The sequence below is a fragment of the Aspergillus saccharolyticus genome, assembly GCF_003184585.1.
Source record: "Aspergillus saccharolyticus JOP 1030-1 unplaced genomic scaffold BP01scaffold_1, whole genome shotgun sequence".
In the NCBI taxonomy this organism is placed as follows: domain Eukaryota; kingdom Fungi; phylum Ascomycota; class Eurotiomycetes; order Eurotiales; family Aspergillaceae; genus Aspergillus; species Aspergillus saccharolyticus.
Genome location: NW_020290611.1, coordinates 1,034,382 through 1,056,236, shown reverse-complemented (window position 1 = coordinate 1,056,236; position 21,855 = coordinate 1,034,382). Strand labels below are relative to the sequence as shown.

General features: G+C 52.9%; 11 protein-coding genes across 11 annotated transcripts; 6 read left to right on the top strand and 5 right to left on the bottom strand.

Moving 5' to 3' along the window:
- Window positions 1-267: 267 nt before the first annotated feature.
- On the bottom strand, window positions 268-4,033 carry BP01DRAFT_388043 (putative C6 finger domain protein). Its single transcript, XM_025577793.1, has 3 exons — window positions 3,642-4,033; window positions 1,962-3,579; window positions 268-1,907 (listed from the first exon to the last, which is right to left on the bottom strand). The coding sequence occupies exons 1-3, from the start codon at window positions 3,814-3,816 to the stop codon at window positions 728-730; spliced, it is 2,973 nt and encodes a 990-aa protein (XP_025435888.1). The 5' UTR covers window positions 3,817-4,033; the 3' UTR covers window positions 268-727.
- A 504-nt stretch (window positions 4,034-4,537) lies between these two features.
- BP01DRAFT_352441 (25S rRNA (adenine645-N1)-methyltransferase) lies at window positions 4,538-6,187 on the top strand. The gene has a single exon (XM_025573939.1). The coding sequence runs from the start codon at window positions 4,581-4,583 to the stop codon at window positions 6,087-6,089; it is 1,509 nt and encodes a 502-aa protein (XP_025435887.1). The 5' UTR covers window positions 4,538-4,580; the 3' UTR covers window positions 6,090-6,187.
- Window positions 6,188-6,363: 176 nt separating this feature from the next.
- Window positions 6,364-8,208, bottom strand: ugd2 (putative UDP-glucose dehydrogenase Ugd1; the record flags this gene model as incomplete). Its single annotated transcript, XM_025573051.1, has 4 exons — window positions 7,968-8,208; window positions 7,576-7,901; window positions 7,386-7,523; window positions 6,364-7,320 (listed from the first exon to the last, which is right to left on the bottom strand). The coding sequence occupies exons 1-4, from the start codon at window positions 8,188-8,190 to the stop codon at window positions 6,364-6,366; spliced, it is 1,644 nt and encodes a 547-aa protein (XP_025435886.1). The 5' UTR covers window positions 8,191-8,208.
- A 1,089-nt stretch (window positions 8,209-9,297) lies between these two features.
- On the top strand, window positions 9,298-9,866 carry BP01DRAFT_268866 (uncharacterized protein; the record flags this gene model as incomplete). Its single annotated transcript, XM_025571373.1, has 2 exons — window positions 9,298-9,502; window positions 9,586-9,866. Coding segments are annotated over 2 exons (486 nt in total), but the record flags the coding sequence as incomplete, so codon positions are not given.
- Window positions 9,867-10,267: 401 nt separating this feature from the next.
- Window positions 10,268-11,573, bottom strand: BP01DRAFT_396585 (uncharacterized protein; the record flags this gene model as incomplete). The annotated part of the gene is made up of 4 exons (XM_025578480.1): window positions 10,268-10,498; window positions 10,584-10,725; window positions 10,813-11,032; window positions 11,111-11,573. The coding sequence occupies 4 exons, from the start codon at window positions 11,571-11,573 to the stop codon at window positions 10,268-10,270; spliced, it is 1,056 nt and encodes a 351-aa protein (XP_025435884.1).
- A 1,047-nt stretch (window positions 11,574-12,620) lies between these two features.
- Window positions 12,621-13,081, top strand: BP01DRAFT_352440 (uncharacterized protein). The gene has a single exon (XM_025573938.1). It carries the CDS (start codon window positions 12,664-12,666, stop codon window positions 12,979-12,981), a length of 318 nt encoding a protein of 105 aa, XP_025435883.1. The 5' UTR covers window positions 12,621-12,663; the 3' UTR covers window positions 12,982-13,081.
- Window positions 13,082-13,276: 195 nt separating this feature from the next.
- Window positions 13,277-15,047, top strand: BP01DRAFT_310030 (glycine decarboxylase subunit T). The gene is made up of 2 exons (XM_025572402.1): window positions 13,277-13,714; window positions 13,772-15,047. The coding sequence occupies exons 1-2, from the start codon at window positions 13,335-13,337 to the stop codon at window positions 14,811-14,813; spliced, it is 1,422 nt and encodes a 473-aa protein (XP_025435882.1). The 5' UTR covers window positions 13,277-13,334; the 3' UTR covers window positions 14,814-15,047.
- Window positions 15,048-15,293: 246 nt separating this feature from the next.
- Window positions 15,294-17,164, top strand: BP01DRAFT_388037 (uncharacterized protein). Its single transcript, XM_025577792.1, has 3 exons — window positions 15,294-15,391; window positions 15,562-15,852; window positions 15,958-17,164. The coding sequence occupies exons 1-3, from the start codon at window positions 15,332-15,334 to the stop codon at window positions 17,134-17,136; spliced, it is 1,530 nt and encodes a 509-aa protein (XP_025435881.1). The 5' UTR covers window positions 15,294-15,331; the 3' UTR covers window positions 17,137-17,164.
- Window positions 17,165-17,223: 59 nt separating this feature from the next.
- On the bottom strand, window positions 17,224-19,762 carry BP01DRAFT_352437 (beta-N-acetylhexosaminidase). The gene has a single exon (XM_025573937.1). It carries the CDS (start codon window positions 19,268-19,270, stop codon window positions 17,462-17,464), a length of 1,809 nt encoding a protein of 602 aa, XP_025435880.1. The 5' UTR covers window positions 19,271-19,762; the 3' UTR covers window positions 17,224-17,461.
- A 459-nt stretch (window positions 19,763-20,221) lies between these two features.
- BP01DRAFT_263158 (seipin co-factor family protein) lies at window positions 20,222-20,872 on the top strand (the record flags this gene model as incomplete). The annotated part of the gene is made up of 1 exon (XM_025571324.1): window positions 20,222-20,872. A coding segment is annotated over one exon (651 nt), but the record flags the coding sequence as incomplete, so codon positions are not given.
- Window positions 20,873-20,952: 80 nt separating this feature from the next.
- On the bottom strand, window positions 20,953-21,690 carry BP01DRAFT_8864 (uncharacterized protein). The gene is made up of 2 exons (XM_025580200.1): window positions 21,514-21,690; window positions 20,953-21,443 (listed from the first exon to the last, which is right to left on the bottom strand). Exons 1-2 carry the CDS (start codon window positions 21,608-21,610, stop codon window positions 21,010-21,012), a joined length of 531 nt encoding a protein of 176 aa, XP_025435878.1. The 5' UTR covers window positions 21,611-21,690; the 3' UTR covers window positions 20,953-21,009.
- Window positions 21,691-21,855: the final 165 nt, after the last annotated feature.

Below are 21,855 nucleotides of genomic sequence, written 5' to 3'. Positions count from 1 at the left end.
TTCCTGTTTGACATTGAGCTGGTGGTGATGGTAATGGTGATGTATAGATTTTCCATTCTTTCTCGTGGAAACTCACCGGGGCTTTGTTCTTTAGCTTCTGTAGTGATGTCTATGTCGTTCTAGAGATTCTAGATGGCAGCTTGATACCCTTCCGCATTTATTGCCTAGACCAATCGAAAATGGCAGTACTGTACTATATGGTCTTGTACAATCCTATTGGCTCTATTTAAATTACTGAATTCTTATAATAATAGCTTGGGAGATGCTCTGCGTAGGTAGGAATTCATGAGTAGATGAGCCGAGCCCACAAATTCTGCAACTACCGACTCAGCATGACACGAAACTGTCAAAAGGTCCCCCAACAGCAAATATGTCACGTGGGCTTGGACTCTCAAATGCGTTCTTCCCTTCAGTGCTAAGAAGAGAAGCGAGGACGAAGAGTACACTCCCAGCGAGCATAGAACGAGGAGATAAAGGACTTTCCATTATGGGGTCAGTGGGCCGCATTCGTAGGGGATATAAGAGGCGAAGAGCGAGCAAGCTCTGCCGAATGATTCTAGGTTTCAGACAATCCGAGGGACTTAAACATTAGAGAGTGGTTTTTATTTTCCCCTGTATCTGAGAAATGGCTCTGGAAGTGGGGTCCGACCAGCTAAATGCAATAGCCACCCTCCATTCACAGCTTCATTCGTGTGTAAGGCAAACATCGAAGGTATGCCCCATGGTTTCATGTCTGGTCATTAATGTCCAAGTTAAGTATGTCGTCTTCCAGGCTCAGAATGCCCATGGCCCAATTCGCATTCGGCCGCTTGCTGACCGTGACAAACCGTCGTTCCGAGCTATTGTAGGGACGAACGGTGCCATTCTCTTCCTCCTCCGACGGCGGAGTCCACATGGAGACGGGCTTATTGATGGTGCGGTCGCGGCGCGTGTAGGGCGGGCCGCGGCCCTGGGCGGCGGCTACCACCCAAGCGTTCTCGCAGCCGCGGGCGATCGCGTCGGAGGTACGCCAGCCGCTCAGGCGGTTGAGGTCGAGCAACTCCGTAACCAGCCATTCCCGCTGCATCGGATCGGTGTACTGGACCCCGGCGAAGAAAAGCGGGACGGTGATTTCAATCAAGCACGAGCCCAGTGTCGGGCTCAGGCTGCCTGCTTCGAGGTGGAAGGACTGCGGGTAGTAGACGCCCGCCGCGATGCGGCCGATGATCTGCGCGTACTCGGCCGTGGTCGCGGCAGCCACGCCGGCGGCGACCATCATGGCCGGCGGCATGCATGGATGCAGTCGGTGCAGGAGGATCCGGCCCGTGTAGTAGAAGCACCAAATGGTGGCAATCGTGTGCGTGCGGTACTGCAGAGCCGGACCGAAGGGGGTCGAGATCGGGGGGACCGAGTCGGCGGGTAGGGGCAGGAAGTAGGGTCCCATGGCCTGCTGAAAGGTGTCGAAGGCTGCGACCATGCTCTCCCATTCCTTCTCGGCTTCGTGATACGACGAATCCTCCTCTTCCTCTTCGGGCGGTTGGTTAGATTCCGGGGTGTTGAGGAATACGGCAGGCGCTCGTCGAGGCCCGCTTGAGGGCGCCATGCCGTACATGGGAGGTGCGCCGGGTTTGAAACCGGGGGGAGGCTGCCGGGGAGGCCCTCCCGGGGGTCCTCCGGGCGGCCCTCCACCTCCTGGAGGTCCGGATCGGCCTCTTGCAAATCTGGCCATGAACTTGCCCAGGTTGGCATCAGGGCGCCATTCTGACCCTGTAGCCTTAGCTGTTTTCAGCTTCCGCTTCCTGTCGCGTCGGCTGAACTCCGCCAAACGGCCCAGCAGCAGCCACAGGTGGTCTGCGGAGCCGTAGATGGCGTCCATTCGGCCCATGCCTGCACGAGGAGGGCATTGACCCCATTGGGAATATGGCATGCTGGTTGAGATCAATCAGTTGGGGTCAAAGGGGAATGAAAAGTGGGTGACTTACAACAATGGGCAGCCGCTAATGATACTCTGCATGACATCTTGCTTGCAATACCACCAATACAGATCACATTGAATCCGGTAGTTCTCGATATCCTTCCGAGTGAAATGCTTGTAATGACGAGGGTTGCCACTCTCATCATTGATCTGTCCAAATTCATCGTAGTTCACGGCTCGCCCGAGTAAAGTTCCGATGAACTGCTCGTTGATACTGCTTTCCTTCTCTGCAAAGGGATCGTCGTCAGAGGCGGCGCCTCCATAAAGGTAACTGTCCGTGAGTGCCATCATCGGCGCCTGCATTTGCTGTCTTTGAGCCCACTGTCTTCGTCGCTGAGCACGAAGTCCACGGGTCATGCCGGCGAAGTCAATCTCCCGCACCAATTGCGCTGAGCCAGCAACATGACTATTCCATTTCGAATGATCGGCGCCCATGACCTCGTAGTATCCTAGGAGCAGTGTCGCCGCCAGGGTCGTGATCTGCTTGCGTCGCATGGGAAGCCCGACAGCGACGCCAACTCTTCTTAGGGCGTAGTGATAATGTTTCAAGGAAACTGTCGGTGGCGCTTGTTGGAGGAGAGAGATATGCAAACTGCTCAAGGCGAGAATCGCTTGCAACAAGACTTGGCTCTCCAGGGCTTTAAGGGGAAGGGTGTATGTCCACAGACCCTGCTGTGCTGTTGGCACAGGGGCGCCAAGCATGGTGGATGGGTCAATTGGGTGCCGCTCGAAGACGGATAGTGATGGTCCGGTCGAGTGGATGAAATGTAAGAATATTCTCGCCGTCTTTGGATTGTTCAAAGGTGACGAGCCGTAGGTTGGGATGTAAGAACCAAGCACATTCGGTTCGTTCAAATAGGTGGTGAAGGACCGCAGCTGTCGCTCGTCGCGGTTGGCAGACGCCATTATAAGACTAAGCTGGTTGTAATTCTGCACAGAAATCTGGTCTTCGCGTTCCTCCTCTGACTCGCCATTGTAATAGTCGTCTTCTTGATCTTCTTCCATATAGTCCCCAAAGGGCGATGATGATGATTGCGAGCTAGGTAATTGTGAATTGGTCCTAGCCTGCTCTTGCAGTAGATATGCATTAGACGATGCAGCGTTTGGCAGCCAAGGACCCCTTTGGGGATAAGCAACAGTGTCAGACCATGAATAGCCAGCGCCTGCGTTCGCCGACAGCTGCTGTCTCTGTTGATCTAGAAACGCGAGGGTATCCGGTGGCGTGTATTTTCCGGCATTGTCCGGCCCCGCGGGAAGGTGGACCTGACCTGATACTGCTGACTTAAGGGGGGCTCTGGCATTGCTGATTCCACGATCCTCGTTGAGCGCCGGGGTATCTATTGGGATCTGGTTCTCCACATCGGATGCCGTAGACAGCTTCGGAGCTAGAACAGGCTGATGCGGGCTGTCCTTTCTTTGCTGGGCTACTGAAGGCTCATTAGGAAGTGGCGTCGACGGTGCCTGAGCATTAAAGGTCGCTTGTTGGCCGAACCCGGAAGCTGAGATGCCTAATGGGTTCTTGAAGATCAGGCGAGGGCCATAGCCTTGGCATTCGCGTTTTGATTTCAGACAGTTATTGCACGTCGGCTTCTCTTCTCCACATTTGATGCGACGCTTGCGGCAAGCTATTTAGTAATGTCAATACGTGCAACGTGATTGACTGTCCTTGAAAATCAGTCGCACTCACTCAGGCAGCCTGTTTTGGTACGCTTTTTGGGGACTCTTTGCGCCGACGCATTGCCCGGTTCTGTCTCTGCAGGGTCCACTTGTGCGCCATTTGAGACGTCAACACCCGGCGCTGTGCCTGGCCCACTGATTGACAGATCTGGCGGAGACTGCCGGGCACGGTTGACGTTTTCCATAGCGGTCCAGTGTAAAAAGCGAGTTCAATTCCATACTCAGCATCAGCAGAGAGAAGACCGACCGGACTTGACACAGACGATTGATACTTGCGCTTCTGTAATGAAAAGTGCACGGCTTGCTATGCCATTGAAGTTTGAATGAGAAGGTGAAAGTCGTTGGAAAGATGAAATTCTGATTGGCCTGGAAATCTGTGACGGGGCGGGATTGATGCCTCAGGTGTAATTCTATGCAGTGTGATGCTGCATGCACTATACCTGCCGAACTACTTATAACTCATAGCAATTGAACATGATACAAAATCAGATACAAATGACCGAGGTATACTGCCCGTTATTTATACTATCTTCAAGCCTATTGCCTGATCATTGACCTGCTCGGTCAAAAATCTAGACATATCCACAATCGGGATGAGCCGAGGCCCGTCCTTGACAGCAGAGTCCCTCATATTGCTCTAGCCTGCACTTTGTCTCTCTGGTCTAACACACTCATGCTACACATGCTTCCGCTAAAGTCTGGATGAATCAAAGATTTCGACTTGAAATGACTTGATGAGACATTGATTAAGACACTGTGGACTTCTCGAAAGCCCCATGGAAGCAGAGAACTAAACAAACAGGACAAACACTCCCATCACCGCTTTAAAGCCGTCCGGCAGAACATCCCGAGGACTAGTCTTTTCCGCCTTTTTTTGCCCGAAAATTTTAGATATCCGCAGCCGGGCGCATCGACAATCAACCATCCTCTTCAGTACCCTATCGCAACTATGTTCGCTGTTCCGGGTTGGTCGCTTGAGAACTCTGCTCTCAAGCAGCAGAGTGAGCCTGTCGCTCAAGAAAAGTCTAACGACAAGCCTTCCAAGCCAAATGGCAAGGACCGAAAGCGCAAGCGGGATGATAACGTCCACAAAGGAAATGTGGACGCCATGTATCGCCGGCACATTGAGGGGGAGAAGATGACCCCTTGGGCTAGAAAGAAGGCTGAGAAGAACGCCATGAAGGCCGAAAAGAACCAGAGCCAAGATCAGGCGCCCAAGCAGGAGAACGTCGAAACGGACGCACCGCGACAAAGCACCGACGCCGCCGCCGAGGAAAGCGAAAAGCCCAAGAGCAAAAAGCAGAAGAAGAACAAGAACAAGAACAAGGAGGAGAAGCAAGAACAATCGCAAGACGATGCTGCCAGCAAACCCTCGACCGCCGAATCCATGCCTGTGGCACCTCCGGAGACGAAAGCCATCCTTACTCCTCTCCAACAAGCTATGCGACAGAAGCTCATCTCTTCCCGATTTCGCCATTTGAACGAGACACTCTACACCACTCCCTCGAGCAAGGCTCTCGAGCTTTTCACTTCAAATCCTGAGTTATTCGACGAATATCATGCTGGTTTCGCGCGTCAGGTCAAGGAATCATGGCCCTCGAACCCTGTGGATGGCTACATCAAGGCTCTCCGCGCCAGAGGCAGTGCTCATGCACCGAAGAGAGGCAAGCCGGACAATAAGGGTCGAAACTCGGCTGCGCCTCTCCCCCGACGACCGAACGGTCTGTGTACTGTAGCCGATCTCGGCTGTGGTGATGCTCAACTTGCCCGCGCGCTCTCGCCGTCCTCCAAGAAACTGAACCTCAAATTACTCAGCTACGATCTGCACGCCCCGGAGGGCTCGCCTATCACCAAAGCCGATATCTCCAATTTGCCGCTGCCCGATGGGTCAGTCGATGTAGCTGTTTTCTGTCTCAGTTTAATGGGTACCAACTGGGTGTCGTTCGTGGAAGAGGCATGGCGTGTGCTCCGTAGCGACGGCAAGGGCGAACTGTGGGTCAGTGAAGTGAAGAGCCGCTTCGGCAAGGTCACCCGCAAGAAGGCGCAGATCGGCGCTAAGAAGCCGCTGAGCAAGGCAGAGCAGAAGAAGCTCAAGAAGAAGCAGGCGGCTGACGACGCGGACTCGGATGTCGAAGACAACGAGATTTACGCCGAGGATGCTCGTCCTGCCGCCAACGACGATGAGACAGATATCTCCGCGTTTGTGGAAGTCTTCCGGACGCGAGGCTTTGTCCTGAAGCAGGAGTCTGTGGATAAGTCCAACAAGATGTTTGTGAAGATGGAGTTTGTGAAGGCCGGTGGCGCCCCCACCAAGGGTAAACATGCCTCTTCCACTCCGAGCGCTGGTACTGGCCCTGGCAAGAAGCGATTCATCGACAGATCATCGCTCAATGAAAAAGGCATGTCGGCTTCTGAGGAAGCTGCTGTTCTCAAGCCGTGCGTCTACAAAATTCGATAGAGGTGGTTGGAGGTGATTATGCTAATAAAAAAGTGCTTGAATTTATGATAATAAACCGAGTCATTACTGTAAATATGCATAGCTTCAGAACATCAGTGCCCCAGTAGGAAGACTTGAAGGCCGGATCATGTATATTACAACAATATTGAACCAGCATACCCCCTAAACTCCCGCAAAATGACCATACTCGCAAAAACACCAGTCATGAGTCCCTGACCGATTGTACTCCATCCAGTGCCCCAGAATCCATCATATCACATCATCATTATTATCCTTACTGAGCGTCCTTTTGCCTCACTCCCAGCTGCAGCACGTCGAATCCCCATTGTTGCATTTTGAACCGTTCAAGCCGTCCACATAGATCCAGAAACACTTTCGGACCCTGCATTCGACCGGCGACGCTCTGCCATCGCACTTGCTCATGGCTGAATTCGTCATAATCCGAGTATAGAATCAGCCCACTGCAGCCCTGACAAGCAGCATCAAATGATTCAGCTACCGCGATGCTGGCCTCAAGGGCGGCTGGGGCAGTGAGCCGCAACGTGCTCTGTAACTGATCGCCAGGGATCCGAGGATCGTAGATGGTCACTTGAACGCCAATGCTCCTCAAGTAATGCACCAACCCCAACGCCGTGGACGACCGATCCTGGGCCGATCTTGCTGTGGCTGCATAGCCTAGGATCGCCACGCGATGGTCTTTCATAGCTCCTGGAAATCGCTCCGTGACCCGCTTCGCCGTCCGACCGGTGTAAAACTCGTTCATCTGGAGCACAGCCCGCCAGTAATCGGCGACAGGCTGCAGCCCCAACTCCCGCGCGAGATAGATCAAACTGAATATCTCCGCGTGGGAGTTCGAGCCCCCGAACCCAAGGCCTACCCGCGGTGGAAACCCCAACGTCTGGGTGATGTGGGCGATATTGGCATTTGTGGATTCGCAGATCGCGCTCAAGGACTGCACATTACTGATCTGCTGTGCTAGGCAGGCGTTGGCGGCGAGCTTGCCTAGTTCAGAGGACCATGCGTCCATGGTGATCAGGCGCTCTTCGGGAATCCAGGGGAGGTATAGGCGCTTGAGCGCGGTGATGGCTTCGACCGACATATCCTCGGAGAAAATGTGGCCGATGAGGACTCGAGGTGGGTAGAGGAGGTCCTGGACGGCTGTGCCGGGGATGAGAAAGTCGGGGTTCGACAACACATCGAAGGATGCCGTGGGGGAGGCCGTTTTGCGCAACTGTGTTTGAGTTAGTGGGTCGTTTAGGAGGTTGGCTAAAGGTCGAAGCGATGAATGTGACTCACGGCTTTCTTTATTCGCTGAACGATACCACAAGGCGCTGTGCTTCTCTGTACAATGATCTTGTGGCCCGTCGAAACTTGGGCTATCGCTTGGATCGCTGCTTCAAGAGGCTCCAGGTCGATGTCATCCTTGCTCTCAGACTGCAATGCACTGTCAGTGGTCATATCCCAGCTCATCGAGTGGGAGTCTCACCGATGCATTCGCAGCACATTCTACACAAAGGAAGACTAGATCTGCGGCAACCACGCCGGCCTGGATGTTGGTGGAAAAGGTGAGATTGGTCAACTTCCTCGGTCGTCGGCTTCGGTCGAGACTGTCAACCGTCTCTGGCTGTGCCGGGCAGCTGGTCGCATCCATCGCAAAACCCGGGGGATCATCAAAGAGTAGCTCCTCCAACCCCGGCTCGAAGACGGGGGGACGATCCGAATTCCACGCATCGATGAGACTCGGATCTCTATCCACAACACAGAACTGAACGTGAGGGTTCTGCGACGCCAGAATTACGGCCGTCAGTGCACCTTTATAGTAGCATTGTAAGCCCATCCCCTGTGCGACAAGAATAGATTCTCAAGTTCATTGCTTACCCACATGACCAGCCCCGATGATACAGGCACTACGCACGTTCTCTATCTTCGTACTTGGCAACGGTCGCAGCTCGATTCCCTCGACACTGTCGGAGTACGTGTGACCCTTGACCACGACATGAGGGCTTCGAGGACTCCCTGCGCCCTCGATTGCTTTATATCGGCGTCGCGAAAGGAACAGAGTCAAACCCGCCAGAACAAACAACAAAGGGAAGAACGGCATTTCAAGAAGATCACACTCTGAACCACACTTGACTTACCAAATCCCCCTCTCCCCATCTATCGCACACAAAATGAAACCACAGGGAGAATCAATAAACGAGAAGGAAGAGCGACCGGTCTTTGAACCCGGGTTGTGCGCGAGACCCGATCAAAGGGCGGTCTGGTCGCAACTGGCCACCTCATCGCGGACTATTGTCTGGTCTAAGAATATCGTGTCGCTATTGGATGTGTTCTTCGAGCTTGACTACGTGTTCGTAGCCCCGGTCTCTCTGATCCACATTGAGGCGACGCTAAGAGGTTCTGTATGCAACTCAATTGGAACAGCATGGGTGGTCCCATCGGTCGTGTCAACTCCCGGTGCAGCTTATATTGTTTGGACAGTCTCACTCCGTTCTATTTTCGATGTACACACCGAAACCGACTCAGCGCACATGCAGTGAGAAGTGAGGGACTATTATGGGGAGCTCGTTCGGTTTTCAGATATCCGTCTGACATGGACATGTTTGCATAATGTAGTCCAACGGTCGCTCCAACTGCTAGTGCCAGTCATCTCTGTTCACTATGTGCTGCTGATCCTTTGAGGTGTACCCAGTACCCACAGATCTTGTGCATAAAGTTTTGTTGGCGTCCAACAGCATGTATGAAACCCAAGGCAGCAGCAGCACTTGGATACACAGGACTTGTGCATCAAGCATCAAGGTGCATGCATTTCTTGGATTGACATCAACAAACAGATGCCACTGTCACATGCCACACCACTGTGGCGCGGCGCACGAGCCACACACCCACTTGACGTCACTGGCCTTAATGCGCCTCTCGTTTGCCCCTCCCTCATCCATCGTCAGGGACACTGGGATCAGACCGATCGGCACTCACGAGGTTCCAGAACTTGATCCCTGTCATATGGTTGGACGGATGGTTTACAACAGGTTGAACTTACCGCGCAGCTCCACAGACGTCATGGCGTGCGTCAGCCATCGTTGACAACGTATATAACTTCACACTCTCTGGGGAGTATAAGCCGTACAAGCTCAACAGCAAAACAACCAGAACCACATTGAACGCAATCACACACAAAATGGACTCCGTCAACAAAGCCGTCGACCGCCCCAGCGCGCCGCGACAACACACCGAAGAACAACAGCGTCACATCTACAACAATCTCCCCGCTGAAGACCGTCAGAAGCAGTCATACAAAGAATGGGTGCAGGAAGTCTATAACGACCAGTACGAGAAGTGGATGCCCTGGCTGGAAGACCAGTACCTGAAGTGGTTTGGCAAGGGAGACAACAAAGCCTCCTATGTCACGAAAGGTAGATTCTCCTCAGTCTTTTCCCCCTCATAACACCACATCATACTTGATCCACAGCGTCTAACTCGATTCCGCCTCTCCCAGACAACCTGAACAAGACCAAGGTGACGGGCGTCAAGCAGGTCGACCAGATTCAGGACGACATGCACAATCTGGTGGGCAACCAGCTTGGTGAGAACGGGCTGCTGTCACCAGTGGGCAATGCGGTCTCGAAGGAAGGGATCAATCGTGCCGAACGACAAGGCAAGGATGAGAATGGCTCCTACGGGGGTCCGTTGGGGGGTGTCACCGATCCTGTGGTGGAGGGCTCCAAGAGTGCGGGCCAGGGCCTGTACTCTGGAGCCCAGTCGGCTGGCTCCTCGCTCGCCGGAGGCGTCAAGAGTGCCGCTGGTGCTATCCCAGGTGTGCAGCGCTCGAATTAGGCTGACTGATCGCGCTGGCTGTGTCTTATATGGGTAATGACTTATGAATATGCTATTTATTAAAATGAATTTTCTTGAAGTTTTGCCAGGTTGCAAAAATGCTCGTACTCCCATATATTACATTCCTGAACCAAAAACAAGCAGAGCTACAATGCGCCACATCCCGTCGCGCACTTGGAACCCTTCCCTGCATCGAGCCAGCTAACATGTGAACCTCGTGAGTAGCCATTCGGGGTCCTGGCATACGCAAACTCCGGGCGGTCGTAGAAAGACAGCAACAACCCCATCAGTACACGCAGGGCTTCTCTGCGTTCCTCGTAACTGTGGAGATTGTACTCCTTGGTTCATTCCACCTTGATCTTCCCGGACAGATACTCGGGGATACTGAGCCGTTGCGCGTCTCGCACGGGCATGGTGGCCTTGAGGAACCTGAGGTTCCAACCCTGCAGACTGAGCACATATGCGGTGAGATGTTTGAGGTGCTCAGTGCCGAGCTTGGCGTTCATGTTCGCTTGGAGGAGAAGGGCAGGGATCTCGTAGCGGGCGATCCCTACTCGACCGTCTCCATGGTTACACTGTTTTAGTGTGTTCGTGGTCAGCTGCTGCCACAGAGATTACACAGTGCTGGACTCTTCGGGGGCAGAATTTAGAGGACCTTACCGTGCAGATGGCGAAAGGAGGACTGATCAGCTCTTCACCGTTGAAGAACTTCCATCGCGCGATGTAGTACTCGAAATAGACACCTTCGTTGCGGTGAGCGTGTTCGCGCCACAGGGGGATGTAGCAGTCTCCGAGGAATGAGCTGTGCGCATAGGGCCTTCAAGTCAGATTCTGAATTACGAACGGGCTTCTGAGGAGGTCACTGGTCTGGGATGGGGAGCAAACGCACATCTCTCCATTTTGTTGGGAAGGGAATCCCCGTAGGAGAATCCACATGAACAGAAACATCCGCGCGTCGGTGTGGTTGCGGTATCGGTCACTGCGAACCGCTTCAAAGAAATCGGTCAGGTCGGCCTGCTGGGAGCTTGCCTCTTCTGCACGAGGAGAGCAATTTCCAATAGCATGCGCAATGGCTGGATCCTGCCAATCGTCTGCACGACGCTGGAATTCTGTGCACAAAGATGTTGCGGGTTAGTAGTCCTACTTCGAGACCGACAAACAGCGACTACTTTTGGAGATTCACTCACCAGGATCCTCGTCCGACGGGATATACTTCGCATCAATCATGGCCTCGATTGGCACTCTGTCGAGGACTTCTACTTCAGCATTGACAACGATGGGACCTTCCCGGTGCGGGAGGCTCTGATAGACTACTTGCTCGACATAGAACGAAGTACCGTCTCCATTCTCATTCTCATCAGCGCCGTATGGTCTGCACGCGGCGTCTGACCGTTGGGACGACGACTCCCAGGAACCGCTATTAGTACTGGTGACATCGTCCGGTCTTGCAGGTCTTCTGGGAGCCAAGCGGAGTCGAATACCTACTCGGAACGAGTAGCTTTCTCGCTTGGAGAGTCTCCTCGGTGTGAGTTTCTCGCGAGTCTGGAATGTTCCGGGGCCCACAGGGCCTTTCGAGCGGAGGTGGTACTTGTGGCGGCGTGTAGTAGCTGCGTCCTGGTGGGAATGAGGCTTTCGGCGTTGGGTGGGCATGTTATTCGCAGACACTTTTTAGAGGGTCAAATTGCGATAATAGATGACTAGTGTCTTCAGAAAGCTAGGAGCATACGGAAAGCGGCTGCATATGGGTTAAAAAGAGCGGGCATTCTTCTCTATAGGTTGTTGAGAATACAAAAGATTATTGAGGCAGAGCACGTCGTAAATTTGAAAGATAGAACTGGGTCGCTTTGATTGCGTTTGGCGCCTCAATCTATTTCCAAGGCTTTGTTACGCATAAAAGTGATTACAATCGAAAGCTGCTGAATGAAACCTAAGGTCTGAATGACGAGAGTATCATGGGAATAAGAAGTCCTTTGTTGGAATCGAGAGGTTTGAACAAAGGGATGTTGTTGAGGAAGTGGATGAAGTCCGTGGCAATTGCTCTCGCAGCTTGGGTGAAACAAACGACAAGGCTGTCGTTCTCTGATGGATGGTGTTTCCCTACCTTCCAAGTCTCAGAAAGGAAACAATATTCAGAGTATCTAGGCTGGGAAGGCCTTCACTTCACCAGCATCAATATCCGACACCCGGTATTGAAGCCGCACCTCGATTGACTTAGGGCTTGCTACCTCTTCGTAGGCGCAAGAAATGCGACGGAGGATATCAACTCGCCCAGGTTTAATTTCCTCGCCGCTAACAAGCAGTGATTCAATTCTCGAGTCAAAGTGATGGTCTCGATTCTAACCTTATCATAACATGTTTTCTACTTATACTTTACTGTAACCAAGTCACCAGGCTCATCTCTGCCTCCCATCCGCTTAGTTAACTTCAATGCTTCTCCACGATAGAACTTACTCACGCCTGACGCAGTAGTGATGCTAGTTGTCTGTCTCGCTGTATGAGGTCCGATCCACGTAATGAAACATGTGGCGGGTTATCGAACACCTATAAATAATGCTAGACTTGCTAGACTTGGTGCGAGTGTGAATATTGCGTATCGATACTACTCCATCTTACTGTGATAACTGAAGCGACAACTTTAGTATATCAAGTTCTACCGTCAGTGACCACATCACCATTGAAGAAGACCAGGAATATGTTCTTAACATCCTCTCCTCTAGAACTTATACTTTTCAATAACAACATGCCCTCCTCCAAGACCGACACGGGAATACGACTCCCTCGGAACGATGACCAAACCCAACGTCTTCGAGACACGACCCAAGATAAGAGACTCGCCTCCCGACTGCAAGACGCCTCTGACTCGGGCAGCGCAGAAAGCCGTGCAGCAGACCCGACTTCGAACTGGACCCCGGAGGAGATGTTCGAATCGACTGTTGATCAATACAGTGATCCAGTTCCCGACCGCTATGCATTCACCGATGGAGCGAGAATGGAAAGAGGAGCCTTTGGCAACGATGAGGCAGATGCATTCGTGGCAGCTAATGCCAACTTCGATTGAGTGTTGAGATCATATCAAGATAGTTCTTATGACCGTGATGGAGCTGAAGTGCGTAAAAGAATATCTGGTCTAGCTAGACCTCGAGTAACCTATTTCTTTCCAATGTATCGTCTACGCTCTTGGCAATAGCATCAATGTAATCGCCATTTTGCGAAGTAAGGGAATTAGCCGCTGTGCTTTCCGCGGAATTGGAGTGTCCTATCAGCATGTGACTTTCCCGCTTGGTTATCGACAAGCTTCTCCGCACCCGCTATCTACTCCGAGATCTATTCTTCTTTTCCCTCCTTCTTTCCCTCTTTTTTTTCCCCCTTTCCTTCTTTCAATCTCCTCAGAATTCATTGTTATAGCCCAAAATGTCCTCTGTTCGTTCTGCAAGCCGTAGTGTGCGTCTTTTGGCTGCCAATTTGGGCACTCGCAGCTCAATTCTGCTTTCACGACCCCTCACTGCTTCTCCGCGCGTTCTCCGCTCCGCCGGTGTCCCTTCTACTGGCATTGCTCGTCCTTCTGTTGCGATTGCGTCGTTGCCCGCGAGCGGAGGCTTGCGCCATGCCTCCGCTACAACTCCGGCGGGCTCTTTGAAGCAGACGCAATTGTACGATGTGCACGTCGCGAATGGCGCCAAGATGGTCCCTTTCGCGGGGTTCTCTATGCCCCTCCAATACTCCGACTTGAGCCATGTTGAGAGTCACCACTGGACCCGCGAAAAGGCCAGCTTGTTCGACGTTAGCCACATGTAAGCTCATTTCTCAACCTTCTGTTTGGATTGACACGAGCTTATACACCATCGTAGGGTTCAGCATCACCTCAGCGGGCCTGGAGCCCTCGAATTTCTCATGAAGATCACACCCTCCTCTCTTGACAAGCTGAAACCGAACACCTCGACCCTCTCTTGCCTTCTTGAGGACGGCACAGGCGGTATCCTCGATGATACTGTGATCACACGCTTGTCTTCTGATACTTTCTACTTTGTCACCAACGCTGGCCGCCGTGCCGAAGACCTTGCCTTCCTTCAAGCCGAAATCGATATCTACCGGACCAAGAACGGCACTGAGTCTATCACTTGGGAGATCCTCGATGACCGCGCTCTTGTTGCCCTGCAGGGTCCTCTGGCTGCCTCTGTTCTCCAGAATTATGTTAAAGACTCCGACCTCAGCACCCTCTATTTCGGCAACTGCCGGTCGCTTACTCTGACCTTCCCCGATGGTTCCACTAGTGCGGAACCTCTTCTCGTTTCTCGCACTGGCTACACTGGTGAAGATGGCTTTGAGATTTCTATTCCCACTGCCAAGGACTCATCTCTTCCCCGCAAGGTCACGGAACTTCTTCTGTCGAACCCGGAGCAGGTGCGTCTTGCTGGTTTAGCAGCTCGTGACTCGCTCCGCCTTGAGGCGGGCATGTGTCTCTACGGCAGCGACATCTCCACTTCCCAGACGCCTCCCTCTGCATCGCTTACCTGGCTTGTGGGCAAGGAGCGTCGCGATCCCGCCACTGCCAATTTCAACGGCGCCGCGACGATCCTTCCTCAAGTCGCCTCTCCTGCTAAGACCCTCTCCCAGCGCCGGGTGGGCTTTACAATCGAAAAGGGATCCCCTGCCCGTGAAGGTGCCGTCATTGTGGATCTGAATGACGAGTCTCGCGCGCAGATCGGAGTGATCACCTCCGGCCTGCCGAGTCCCTCCCTGGGCGGCGTCAACATCGCAATGGGATACATCAAGAATGGCCTACACAAGAAGGGAACCGAGGTCGGAGTGCTTGTCAGGAACAAAGTTAGAAAGGCCACTGTCACGGGAATGCCGTGGGTTGAGAGCAAATTCTACCGGCCCAAGGCCTAAGTTGATTGACTATGGTTCTTTGAGAAGGTCGCGATGCATGGTTAGAGATTAAGGAGTCTTCAGCGTCTGGTTATGTTTCATCTGTTCTAAATTCCCCAGTTTCTGTTTTGCGATGATGGGATGACGTCAGGTCATATCATACTGTACATACACAATGTTTCTGGTTTAGCCTTATGTTTAGCTTCAACGATGGGTTCTGGAGGCTCTCACCACTCGGTGATTCCAACTACTGCCTCTCCTTTATGAGAAATGACAAACATAGAGGAGTCCCATATGACCCCAGTATCAAACGTTGATAAGGATGGGTGAACCTATCTAATAGGTATAGTAACGCATTTTGTGCCTTATATCCCAGGCAGCATGAAACAATGTTTGCGCCATTTGCAGTACCGTCACGTGCAGATACCCTTCTGTTTACCTCCTTCACGTGCCCGTGTTTGCCTTATCCCTCCCGTTACTTTAGTGATCATATCCTTAATTTCTTGAGCAATATCAGTAAAATACCAGTGAAGTTGCAAATGAGTTCTTTATTAGCGACAAGCCGACGAAGAATGGACAATGAGTCCACCGCCGAAGACGTGAGTTGTCCGCCTCCCCCTCCCCATCAACCATCCCTTCCCATTCACAATTCACCCGCCGACCCCATCCAAAGGCAATAGTTTACTACCTTACATACATTGAATAAGAAAAACCACAAAAGTCAATTCCCTTTCCCCACCAACCCACTAACCTCCCTTCTCGACCAAAGTACAATCTAACCCTTCACACCCTCTCCCTCGAGAGAGAATACGACCAAACGGTCACGACGACAAGCCATCTCCTCGCCCAGGAAGCGCGCCGCGTGCAGCGCGTGGACCAGCTCCTTCTGCAATTCGAGAATGAGAACCTGCAGCTGCAACTCGACCAGGCCCGCCAGGAAATCGGGCGGGTGCGGTCCTCGGAGCTGGAGATTTTGGGACGGTTGAACCAGCTCGTCCAGGAGCGGGACCGCATCCAGCAGACGGTTTATGTGTTGGGGCATGAGAAGGAGAGTCTTTCTGTAAGTGGCCCCTCCGATTTTCCTTGAGGGTCTGTCTTTGGATTGGCTTCTTTTGTTTGGCAGTCTATGGGGTTGTGCATTTGCTAAGTTAAAGGGGGATGGTAGCGGGAACTGCAATCTATGTCTGATACGTCTGTTGAGATGAAATCCCTCATGACGGAGAAGATGCGGCTGACGAAGGAGTTGGCTGCGTTGCAGACGGAGGTGCAGCGGTTAAAGGCGGTGGAGAGCTCTTCGCAGGCTCTGCTGGCAGAGAAGCAAGCGCTGGTGCGGCAGGTGGGTTCGTTGGAGGTTGAGCTGGAGAATGAGAGGCGCGCGCATGAGCGGACGCGAGCGGCGAGTGGGGAGTCGGAGCTGCAGCAGCAACAGCTACAGCAGCAGAAAGAACAACAGCAGCAGAGAGAGCAACAACTCCAGAAACAGCAGCAACAGCAAGCCGCAAAGTGGAATGCGGAGAAGGCGACACTGGAAGATAAGATCGAGACGCTTACGAAAAAGCTACTCGCGACTAAGGATCAGCTCCGCAAGGCGCAGATCAACAACAACAACAACAGCAACATCACGCAGCCCCTTCCGGCTGGGACGAGTATCGTCCCCGTCAGATGGTCCCGAGAGCCGTCGGCTGATCGTTTCGCGGTCGCCGCGAGAATCAATCCCGAGCTAACGATCGCGACGCCCGGTGCGGTGCGCGCCAAGACGGCGGACAAGGAGAAGAGGACCGCCGCGGCGGCGGCGGCGGCGCTACCGGGCGAGAAGTCCGCCTTCTCCATTACTCCGTTCTTGAATCGGACGACTGGTGGTCCCTCGGTGGAGGCCGGGGGCAATAATAAGGACAACGATGTCAATCCTGACAACGACAACGACGACAACAACGACACTGACCAGGACTCCTCCGCGCTGGAGGATAGCATGATCCGCGATCCGGATCCAGAGACTGCTAAAGAGCCCCGTCAGAAGCTCCTGGGCGGCAAGTCGCGGCCGGAAAAGACCACCGGTGCCGCGACTACGAGTATAGCAGGCAATACAAGGAGGCCACGACAGCAGACCGCAAGGCGGTTGGATCCTATCGACGATGACGACGACGACATTTTTGGCGGTTCGAGTCTTACGACGCTGGCCAAGCCCCAGGTCAGGAAGCGGAAGCTGGGCGGCCAGCAGAAGAAGATCATCATGGATGAGGAGGATGATGATATGGACTTTGATTTTCGCCACGCGGGGACGGCGCGCGGCCGGGGATTCGGTGGTGTCCCCGCTTTCTCACCACTCAAGCGCGATAGGAGGTGAAAAGCTTTAAGAAGTAATTAATTTTCTGGGGTTGGCTATTTGTCTACTGGTACTAACTTAGAGGGCCGTCATGATCTAATGTTAAATGGTCTTTGAATTAGTAAGAGCTAAGCTAGCCCGGTGCACTATGCGTATGTCTTGATTTAGTACCTCGAGATGTGAATTTATGTATCTCGCCTGGACCACCTATCTGCATGAAAATGTGAGCGCTCTCACAGAAGCCAGTCATAGATAGGATAGTAAATTTCCGCCGGCCAAAGAGGACTGCTTCAAATCCCAAACATAGATCAACAACCTGTGCAGAATCCTCAGACACCATTATCATTTAGTGCACCGCACTCTGATCGCGGTACAAGTCACAAGCATGTGGGTGCTGCAGACAATACTTGGGCACCAGCGGGCTCGCCTGCACGCCATTCGCAACGAGGTACTCGCGGAAGTTCAGGATGCGCTGCGTCATCAGCGTGGTCCTCTTGCGCCCCTGCTCATCGCGGTTGCCAGACCACACGAGTTCAGCCAATGCCGCAGCGCGAGGCCAGAAGCGGCTCGAGACGGTCACGTCGTCGACCTGCTCGGACCACAGCGGCGCAGTCGCTCCGACGATATGCTTGGCCTGGGCATCGGTCAGGTTCGTAGTGAAGTCGTAGTCGTAGATGCGCTGCCAGGTTTTGTACGGGGCGCACCAGCTGCCCCCGTTGCCGCCGTAGTTGAAGTTGGGGGTGTTAGGGTCTGGGTTACTCATGACGTCGTAGCGAGGGTCGTTCGTGACGAAACCACCGAAGCCGCAGTCGAGGTACATGAAGTCTGCGGATGAGACAATGACATCGTAACCCTTGTCGGTCAGCTTGCTGATGTAGTCCAGCCCGTTATTCCACGACTGCATGACGATGTCAGTGGGGACGTCGTGCGCGTGCTCAGTTGAGAGAACAATGTCCTCCCACATTACTAGGCGACGCGAGTCGCTGTAGTTGCGGAAGATCGGAACTGCATTATCGATCCAGTGTTGCGCTAGATCGTTGTAAGTTCGTGAGGGGTCTTCCTGGAACCAGTCCGTCACGTAAGTACTGAAGTTGAAGCAATTGGGCTGGATTTCGTCTGCGCCAACGTGAAACCAATTGTCGGTGAAGATATCTGACAGCTCGTTATAGACGTCTTTGACTACATCGTACGTTCCGGGGTAAATGATGTCCAGTTGGCCTGGATTCGGCTCAACGGCTGTGTGCAGAGCCCAGTCATCGTTCGACCACCACGAGTCAATACACGTCACCATTTCTGGATCTACCTGCTTCCAGCCCGAGGAAGAGTGACTGGGCATGTCGACCTCAGGAATCACCCGGATTGCTCGCGCCCGAGCATACGCGACAACACTGCGCAGATCCGCGTGGGTGAAGATCTCGCGAGGCGAGTAGGCATCAAGGACCATCTCCGGGTGGGAATCAATCTGCACGGGCCAGGACTGAGTGTCATCCAGGTGCCAGTGCAGGACATTCAGCTTGGAAAGCGCCATCGCGTCCAACTGCTCGTAGATCTTGCCGACGGAGATAAAGTTTCGTCCCGTGTCTATCATGATACCGCGGTACGGATAGAGGGGTTCGTCTTGGATCGAGACACATTGTTCGATGATCAGCCCACCTGAGCCATCTGAGATTATCAGCTGCTGCAGGGTGGTGAAAGCGTGAAGCGCTCCCCAGACCGTTGCAGCCTTGATTTCCACCGTGCTGCTTCCCTCGGTTAGTTCGAGAGTGTAGGACTCGTCCACCCCATGTTGAAGGTCTGCGGCAATGTCCTTCACTTCCACGTCGACATATTGTACTGAGGGCGCTGAGACGCGCTTAGTCTTGTGGGCCGTCGAGCTGGGCGTCGCGGTTGGGAAAGGTTGAAAACTTGAGATTGGGGCCTCAGTGGCAGCGGGCACCCACTGGAGGTCGACTATAGTGTTCCAGGCGCGGTTCCAGGCATTGGCGAGGATATAATCGTCGGTGTCGCTGATTGCTCGCAATGTTACAAAGCCAGCCAGGTGCTTGGGTCCAGACGATCCCCAAATGATTTTACGCGGGGCAGGCAATGGGTTGACTGAGACAGATGATGCCGTAGCCAGTACAAGACATACTGGCCAAAGGCGATAAATCAACATTCTAGGCGAATATCTAATTCCCACAAAGAAGAGATCTGGCAGGTTTGAGAGGATGCACAGAAGCAAGAGAAGAAAAGAAGGTAAGGTAGATCAGAGGAAAAGAAGGGCAGGTGATCGGTGGCCAAGACACCACCAAGACGACAGGGGGTGCAGAAGAGGGGGCGGATCAACATTCCACGATGTTTGCTGCTGCATTGTTTAGTTTAGATTCGCTGCGCGAAGTATGCGAGGTGAATGAGGGTGAGTTTGGGCCAGACTAGTAGCTGGCAGGGTAGTACTGCTAGTATTGCGCGCTTCCAACCAGTAAGCGATAGAACGATAGAGTGATAGAGGGTGAGGTAGTATTGGAGTGGAGAAGATGAACATTGACAAGAAGATAAATATATGAGGGGGAGATACGGAGATACGAGTGGGTGATTGTGCAGCAGTCAAACACCACAAACAAACAAACCAGGCAATTTGATAGTTAGCCTCAGGCCGTCATCGTATGCCTGACAAGCCTGGCGTGGATGAATTTCCCGATCGGTCTGCATTCCGAGTCCATCAACTCTTATTATCCACTTCCATCAACGCAAAACACTAATCGACAGTACTTTGTCGTTTTCTGGAATAGTACTATGGATTACAGTCAGGATCGACCATGGTTGGTGGTGCAACACACTGCTGTGAGTGGGACGCCATAGCAGCTGTCATATCACGAGTGACGGCGCCCACTACGTCATTCAATGGCAACCAGGTTTAATGACGATGATTTCATACTTCCCCTCTGTCCATCATATTGTTTATTTACGGCCACTCGCCTCTTCGAAATGGAAATGCACTCCCGCTAGGATTGCCCATCTTTCATACTCGAATATCACTGCATATCCGAAAACGCGCGCTTAACCCACGTGCACTTACATCCTTGCCGACCCAACAATGTCCCTCAACGCAGTGACCAACACGGCGACCAACACGGCGACTAGCGGTCTCCAAGGCCGACCCCCGAAGTTGGCCGGGGACGTGAGATCAACTGTCCAAAATGGCCAGAAGACGGTCAACAAAACCGCTCAGAATACCACCAACTCCGTGCTACCAGGCCAGTTCCCTGGTGAAGAAGACGGGGTGAAATCTGCGCAGCGGGACCAAAACAATGACGGGCCTATCCTCACTCCTATTCGGGAATGGTGGCGTCGCTGGGTACCATCAATGTTTGACAAGATGGAGTCATACCTCATGAGCTGGCTCTCCTGGCTCTTACCGGGACCACGACAAGCACGGTTGTATGAGGCTGCAGCTAAGCGACCGGCTAGCACCACTTTCCTTGTCTGTCAACTGCTCTGCTGCGGGGTCCCATTGCTCGTTTTTCTGGCCGGCGTCTTCTTGTTTGCTGCCGTGGCAATCCTCCTCTGGTGTGTTTTGTCACTGCTTATCCTCGGCCCTGTCCTCCTGGTGGCTAGCATGATGGGAGTCACGCTCTGGGGCTGGGGTTGGTTCTTCTACAGTGTTATCAAGTGGGTCGATCAGACGTATCTGGGTGGTATGCTCTCTCGGTTCTGGTTGACGCGAAGCTCCGATGACGACGATGACGAGAAATCGGGCAAGGAGGAAGGAAAAGAGAAAGGGGGTGAACCAAAGGATGGATGAAGTGGATAATACGGTCACCAGTACTGCGGCGGGGATGGAGGGGTAGTCGTCATGGAGTCAAACTGTTTGAGGGAGATTGAGCGATTGATGTATCTTCAGCGTGCTTCGTTCAATTATTGCGATTGTTTCTGATTGGAAACCATATTGTTCTCTTGACATTTCATCATAAGATAAGTGAGTGTTGCCCATGCGGCTGATAGGAAGCCCTTGTCGGGTAGTTGGAGGCAGCAAAACTCATTCCATTCCCACATCTTATGTGCCTGAAGACTGCTGGTCATCTCTCTCCATTCATCAGGCTGGGGATAGGGAGATCTGTCGAAGGTCAGCCGTAACCCCATCTCTAGATGATCATCGCCGTATATGTCGCCAGTTCTATCATGCTGGGTGAGAAACGACCCCCGTTCCAGTCTCAGAGTAAATGCCTTAGGCTCAAAAGCTTTCTCAGTGAGCAGCGCTTCATTGATGTGACGGCCAGGCGGGATGTAGGAACCTGGATTAGGCTCTTGGACAATGTGACTCCAATCTCGGATTCGTTCAAAACATTGTTCTGGGTCCACCTTAGCTTCTTAAATCATCACAGTTGGAAAGAAGGAGAGATCATCTTACGTGGCCAGTACCATCCGGATTCAACCTGATCTCATTGCTCTGCATAGGATCCCAGAACCAGGATTGCCCGGTGAGAATCGACAAGACGGATTGACTTGACTCGTTCATGTCGCTTTCTCGTGTACACAACGCGACGGTGCCCCCAATCTAATAGAAGAATGACCCCAAAAAGAGCTGAGGTGAGTTCCTGTAATGTCTTTCCCTTTGGCTGGAAATGCAAATGCTAGAGCTGCCATGTCGCTAAGTCTGACACGAGGCGCCCACTAATTTAGCATAATGGGAGCTGGAACCGAGACAGCCTCATGATTCTGGCAGAGATAAAAATGCCTGTTTCGCATTTACAGACCGGGCCG

Coding starts and splice junctions, on each gene's coding strand:
- BP01DRAFT_388043 (XM_025577793.1), bottom strand. CDS start 3,816: ATGGAAAACGTCAACCGTGCCCGGCAGTCTCCGCCAGATCTGTCAATC. Junction 3,580..3,641: donor TACCAAAACAGGCTGCCTGA/GTGAGTGCGACT, acceptor ATTACTAAATAG/CTTGCCGCAAGCGTCGCATC. Junction 1,908..1,961: donor ATTAGCGGCTGCCCATTGTT/GTAAGTCACCCA, acceptor GATCTCAACCAG/CATGCCATATTCCCAATGGG.
- BP01DRAFT_352441 (XM_025573939.1), top strand. CDS start 4,581: ATGTTCGCTGTTCCGGGTTGGTCGCTTGAGAACTCTGCTCTCAAGCAG.
- BP01DRAFT_352440 (XM_025573938.1), top strand. CDS start 12,664: ATGCCCTCCTCCAAGACCGACACGGGAATACGACTCCCTCGGAACGAT.
- BP01DRAFT_310030 (XM_025572402.1), top strand. CDS start 13,335: ATGTCCTCTGTTCGTTCTGCAAGCCGTAGTGTGCGTCTTTTGGCTGCC. Junction 13,715..13,771: donor TTGTTCGACGTTAGCCACAT/GTAAGCTCATTT, acceptor ACACCATCGTAG/GGTTCAGCATCACCTCAGCG.
- BP01DRAFT_388037 (XM_025577792.1), top strand. CDS start 15,332: ATGAGTTCTTTATTAGCGACAAGCCGACGAAGAATGGACAATGAGTCC. Junction 15,392..15,561: donor ATGAGTCCACCGCCGAAGAC/GTGAGTTGTCCG, acceptor TCTCGACCAAAG/TACAATCTAACCCTTCACAC. Junction 15,853..15,957: donor ATGAGAAGGAGAGTCTTTCT/GTAAGTGGCCCC, acceptor GGGGGATGGTAG/CGGGAACTGCAATCTATGTC.
- BP01DRAFT_352437 (XM_025573937.1), bottom strand. CDS start 19,270: ATGTTGATTTATCGCCTTTGGCCAGTATGTCTTGTACTGGCTACGGCA.
- BP01DRAFT_8864 (XM_025580200.1), bottom strand. CDS start 21,610: ATGAACGAGTCAAGTCAATCCGTCTTGTCGATTCTCACCGGGCAATCC. Junction 21,444..21,513: donor GATCAGGTTGAATCCGGATG/GTACTGGCCACG, acceptor AGGTGGACCCAG/AACAATGTTTTGAACGAATC.